This window comes from Borostomias antarcticus (genome assembly GCF_949987555.1).
Source record: "Borostomias antarcticus genome assembly, chromosome: 24".
Classification (NCBI taxonomy): Eukaryota; Metazoa; Chordata; class Actinopteri; order Stomiiformes; family Stomiidae; genus Borostomias; species Borostomias antarcticus.
Window position 1 is genome coordinate 13,685,510 of NC_140257.1, and position 5,803 is coordinate 13,691,312.

At 46.7% G+C, this 5,803-nt stretch overlaps 1 protein-coding gene across 1 annotated transcript; it reads right to left on the minus strand.

Moving 5' to 3' along the window:
* Window positions 1–922: 922 nt before the first annotated feature.
* LOC311325681 (Krueppel-like factor 6) lies at window positions 923–4,755 on the minus strand. Its single transcript, XM_084458413.1, has 4 exons — window positions 4,476–4,755; window positions 2,333–2,906; window positions 1,314–1,437; window positions 923–1,158 (listed from the first exon to the last, which is right to left on the minus strand). Exons 1-4 carry the CDS (start codon window positions 4,575–4,577, stop codon window positions 1,107–1,109), a joined length of 852 nt encoding a protein of 283 aa, XP_084314539.1. The 5' UTR covers window positions 4,578–4,755; the 3' UTR covers window positions 923–1,106.
* Between the last annotated feature and the right edge of the window lie 1,048 nt (window positions 4,756–5,803).

A 5,803-nucleotide genomic window follows, 5' to 3' on the forward strand; every position in this document is an offset into this window, starting at 1 on the left:
CAACTGCAACTCTACTGCTATGCAACCGATTATGCTAATGTAAAAGGAGAAAGAGCGGGACATTCGTTGATGGTTAGTTGAGCATGTAAGGGTCAACCTCCAAATTAAGCGTTACCTTGAATTAGTTTTGATGGAATAGAGATCAACTATTCCACGATCAAGACGGTTGCCAAGCAATAGTGGTATCTCCAACATCGAAAATAAATCAGAATCCCTGCCTTATGTTCTGTACAATACTGTTAGTATGGAGTAAAATGGATGTAGCTGCTCTTTTTTAGGGAATCGCCATCCTATAATAAGCAAACAAGTGACCAAACCCCCCGAATCCCATGCAACTTCTGTTATAATTGTGATATTGTTGGGTACAACATTAAGATACAGAGCTTACACAATGGACAACAAAATGAGCTTCATAGCATGTACTTTTGAGACAGGCTACGTAATACATTGCACATTTAATAGCTGCACCGAACACCACAATCTCCACTCAGGTGTCGCGCTTCCACCTCCGGATGATAGGGGGCGCTACCTCTCAGCCTCAGAATTCACCGCTGACCCCCCTTCCCCCCACCCCCACCCGCCTTGAGACGCAATGGTCCACACAACAGCAAAAACAACACCTCTGCTTAACTCATCCCCACAACGAGACAATAGAAAACCGCACATCATCCTGTCAACATCATTCAGCCCACAACACAAGCTCATCCGCGCGATAGGCCGACACGCACCCAATCCCAGGCAAGTCCTCGTCCTAGCAGGAAACACACTGTCATTGGTGTGGATCCCCCCCCCCCCCCCCTCCCTCTTGAATGTCCAGTGGTACTCCTCAAAGCATAGTATACCAAGTGTGGCTCTTCCTCATCTAGTTGGACCAATGATGTTTACCATAGTCTTCTTCCGCCGTGATGTTTCCTCAGCGCATTGATCTTTCAGAGAGCTCTCCTCATGTGAGGTCTCGGAGGCACTGGGTGTGGTGCAAATATTGGCCTGCCTCCGCTGGAGCACGCTGCCCTCCCCTCCTCTTCCTCTCTCCGGGGCACTTTCATCCTCGATCCCGCAGGTCAGGGTACGACCCGGATCAGCTCCCTCGCCGGACGGCGGCCATCTTAGATGTGTCTCTTCATGTGGAGCGCCAGGTGGTCAGAACGAGAGAAACACCTGAGGGAGGAAGAGACAGAGCACTAAGGGTCAAAGGTCGAGAAAAGGTCAACGCGGCTTGAGAAGTCTCACAGTATATCAACGTTGACTTCGCAACCGAGCGAAGCCAGTTGACAATTTGTGACCCCGATTCAACTTGAGGAATGAGACGGTACCTGTCGCAGTGACTGCATTTGAATGGCTTCGCCCCTGTGTGCTTCCTGAAGTGTCTGGTTAGCTCATCGCTACGTGCGAAGCGCCACTCGCAGCCTTCCCATGAACACCTGTACGGCTTCTCACCTGCAAACAGATTACATCAGAACTGGTTATTATCGATAGAATAATTCAATGTGACAGCCTGTTATTTACTGTAGACATAAGACCAAAGGCCCTGTCATGTCACTGTCAGTGTGCTGGCACATCTAGCATGCAGCGCTAGCAGACGACAGAGCGGGCTACTGCAACCTCAAAAGAAAAACAAGCAACTTCTGTTTTCGTATGGCTTAAAGGGGTTTCATGAGACACACTGCTTATGGAATGGGTGGTTTTAGAATGAATAGAAACCATTTTCTTATGGTCCAAATTCCATTAGTCCCCTAACATGGTTAGCGAGGAATGCTAAGAATGCAGTATCATCGCTAATGGGCTGGCCAGCTGTAAACAGCTTGGCCGAGGTCAAAGTTGGAGAAGGAAACTGCTCACTTACTGAATAATCCCCCCCCTCACAAATAACAGTAAATGTCAGCTTCCCACCATACTGCCAATTTAAACCAGTTCTCTTTTTCCCATGGTGAAATTGGATCTGTTTTCAACATCCACATCCTCTGTAGTGGCCTTGCTCACAAAAGGCAGCCGGCCCCTCCCCCTCACATTAAGTCACTGTGTGAATTAGGTCACAGTTTAGGCACTCTGTCAAGTGAAATATTCCAAGTATGCAGGGTCAAATTCAGCACACTTGTGCAATAAAGTGACTCAAATGTACTTTTTCATTACAGTACATTAGCCTAAGTAAGAGATGTCGTACCATTTTGTTCAAAACTTTTCGGACTAGTAGCTGAAGTAACTTGGCCTAGTAGGTGAATTAGTACAGTAAAGAAGCTAGAAGCTGAAGCAAAACAAGACATTTTAACCAAATGTCTAGACAGTCTACTAAAACTATTACAGCCGCGGTAATAGCAAACTCAGCTCTCTGTACCTGTATGTGTTCGCTGGTGTGCTTTGAGATGGGAGCTTTTCGTGTACACCTTCCGGCACCCGTTGAAATGACACCTGTGCACCCGTCTCCTCCCGTCCGGAGAAGCCTCCCCGTTGGCCAGGCCTCCCCTCTCCAGCGTTCGCCCGACACCCCCTGTCCGTACTTTGCCGGGAGAGTGCAATGCAGTCTGTATACCGCTCCACACCTGCCCTAGGGAGCCCTCCTTCCCCGCCTCTGGGGAGGACGGCGGGGTGCTGATGGCCGTGGAGCTCAGGTCTTCTCCCTCGCCCAGAATGTCACTCAGCGGGTTGGAGGAGAAGTCGAGGGTGGGGGAGAGCTCCTCGGAGCTGTCGGACGCCTCGCTGCTGGCGTCGGAGTGGAAGCCGTTGGCCTCCGAGTGCCGGCAGTCCTGATTGTCCTCCTCTTTGAGGTGAGCGATGTTTGGGTCTGGCCCAGGCTGGTCTCCGCAGGCCAGGATCAGCTTGCTCCACAGGTCCTCCTGGCTCTCGAACTTCAGGTCTGTGGCCGAGACATAAGGCTCGCTCTGCAGGTAGCGCTCCAACTCCAAACAGGTCTGACGAAGAGAAGAGAGAACAATGAAGGGAAATAAAGACACCAAAATGGCGCGTACGCACACCAGCTAGGTAGCTGCTTCTCTCAACCACAGTGTTCTTTTGCAAATCCGAATGTTTATTCTCAGCGAACGTCAGGGGAGAATGAAGCCAGCAGCAGGGCCGATGTTTAGGCAGCATGCTTCCCCTGAAGGAGAGAGAAGCCAAACAAAATGTCCTATTCTGTTGTAAGTGTTGTACAGCGGATGGGCAGCTTTGTGGCCATATCAGGGAAGCTAACAGGTACCGCATATCCCAAAGGAGAAGCCAAGAACACTATGCTCTTTCCTCGACATAACAGGCATGCGCAGCGATCATCAAATTTACATATGCTAGAGAGTCCCCCCTGTGTGCTAGGGAAGTGCTTGTACATCTTTTAAATGTATCAATTATTCAACATAATGTGGATTTAATAATGCATCCAGCGGCATAGCTAGAAATAACGTGGTACTCAGGGGAATGAGAGAAGGTTGGTCTGGTTCAAGCAGGTTCAGAAAAAGCTTAACATGAATACTGCAAGAGCTCCAGTGAGTTGAAAGGGGTTCTTTTTTTTTTAAGGGGAAGTAAAGCCACTTCCGTAAAGCTTCCGTAGATATTAGGTAGCGAATGCTTGAAACGCAGAGGCTAGATGAAAATGTAGAGCAATGTTTGAATGACCCATCATATAGGCTACGCCATTCGTTGTTAAATATCAATGAGCAGAGTTTTTCTTTAATATGGCTTGCAGCTGCTGAAAAACTTGGCTAGAGATAGGTGATATTATTTGTAATCATTGCTAGGATTTCTTTTGGGAGCAGGGGTGCATGTATGGCGAGGTTTAAATGCCTCAGAGGGCGCGGAGAGGGAAGTTGGCCCCAAGCCCGAGGGGAAACGAACAAATTCCCCTTCCCCAAAAAAATAAAAGCAGCTACGCAGTCTTATCGTCTTTCTCCCTCGGCTCTGTTATGAAAATGAAGCACACGTCCGATTCTTGCAGGATTCAAAATATTTTTGAATAAAGGTTTTAAAATGCAAGCACCCCCCCCTCTCTCTCTCTCACACACACACACACACACACATACACGAACGCACGCACGCACGCACACACACACACACACACACACACACACACAGACACACACACACACACACACGCACACACACAGTGTGCACCGCTTGCACGCACGCACCCACTGACAGAATCACGCAACAAGCTGCTCACTACAATAATGCACCTTCACAGTTGGAGCGAAATTAATTGCAACAACATTGCATCGTGACTTAATTTGTATTTATTTGTCACATTTCACATAATGAGTTGCTGATTGCCAATGGGTTCCTGTCCATGCAACCATCTGTGCACCACAGTATGCATAAGTATAAATTGTGTAAAGAAATATGCCTAAGTTGTTTCTCTATTTCGCTCTGACAGCTTGTATGTCCACTGACATCGACCTGTGGTTAGTAGCTTACACGTTTTGAGACGTTAAACTTGCGATACATTGTCCGCATTTGCACCAAAGACTATCCAAACACTTTAGCTATTACTCTACCTGCTGCCAATATTCTTCAAGAGATGGTAAAGCTGAAAAGTATCCGGTGTCGTGAACGATCTGAAGCTCCTGAAAAATGCTGCACATAGGAATAACATCCATTTCACTCCTCGATGCAGCTATAAAAATAGCCAAAAGTCAAAGAAGTAAATTTTTCTTTTTTCTTTGCAAAATAAAATTGTGTCTTCAACTATTTGCATGTATAATCAACTGTAGAAACTGTCTGTTGAGTCGCTTTCCAGTGGACTTCACCGCAAGTGTTTCTTCCGAGAACGCTCTCGCTTCCTCTCACTGACAGCAAATACTCGCTTAAAGTCCGACAGCGCACTGTAAACTTCCCAATTCAAAATCACATTCAACCATACCCCACGTGACGCTATTACGCTCTCGTGATGCCGACCAATGAGTGAGCCAACGTGTAATACCCGCCCACCTTACCACCCTTGACCAATGCTACGACACTTGGGATCCATCTTCTGCAATGTGGTTGGTAAGTCGACCTTCATTTCCATTGGACCGTGTGCGTTCTATTTTTGGAGCACTATATAGACTGCTACGCGTACCACTGCGAGGAAGTCATATTTCGATACAGTGGCTCCAGAGCTGCCTCTTAAACATCATATTGGTTACACTGTAAAGCGCTTCAACTCTCCAAATGGGAAACATCTTTCCATATTTGGGGTGTTACATTACTCAATTGCGCATGGCCGTGTAGCGTATTTGACACTTTTCTCGAAGCTGACTTAATTAGGCTGCTGTGCGCAGAGTCTGTACTAGTCTACGGTCTTCATGTTGGAATAAGAATTGAACCGAACGCCCGAGATACAGGAGGAAACTGCGCGGCACTGTCAACAAAATTCAGTTGGACCATAATCAAGATCTGATAACTCCACAGAAACATGTGCTGTGACATCTGATCCGGTCCAGCTACTGTGGCGCCTGTTTGAGTGATTTCAGTTCCAACACCAGCTAGTGATGCTGGAATCCCAGTTGATATTTTCCAATCACCTGTGGCTTTCTGTCTATTAAGGAAAGCGGGGACACAAAACAAGAGTGTTTGCCCAATGTATTATTAATTTTTTTTTTTAATTCAGAAAAGACTGGAGAGAGACATTGAATAAGATACATTTAATTTCACAACGGTTTATTACTACAAACGTTTATTAGGTAAAAATAGAAAGACCCACTTAGCTTGGTAACCCTTAAATAAGAGATAAAAGATGTCTCTCACATAGTCATAAACTGGCACTGGTCCAAAAAATATATTTCCTTTGTGTTTGCATAGCCTATTGCAGGCTTATGTTGTCCACAGTGTGCTGCCTAGTGAC

Coding starts and splice junctions, on each gene's coding strand:
- LOC311325681 (XM_084458413.1), bottom strand. CDS start 4,577: ATGGATGTTATTCCTATGTGCAGCATTTTTCAGGAGCTTCAGATCGTT. Junction 2,907..4,475: donor TTGAAGAATATTGGCAGCAG/GTAGAGTAATAG, acceptor TCTCTTCGTCAG/ACCTGTTTGGAGTTGGAGCG. Junction 1,438..2,332: donor ACACCAGCGAACACATACAG/GTACAGAGAGCT, acceptor ATCTGTTTGCAG/GTGAGAAGCCGTACAGGTGT.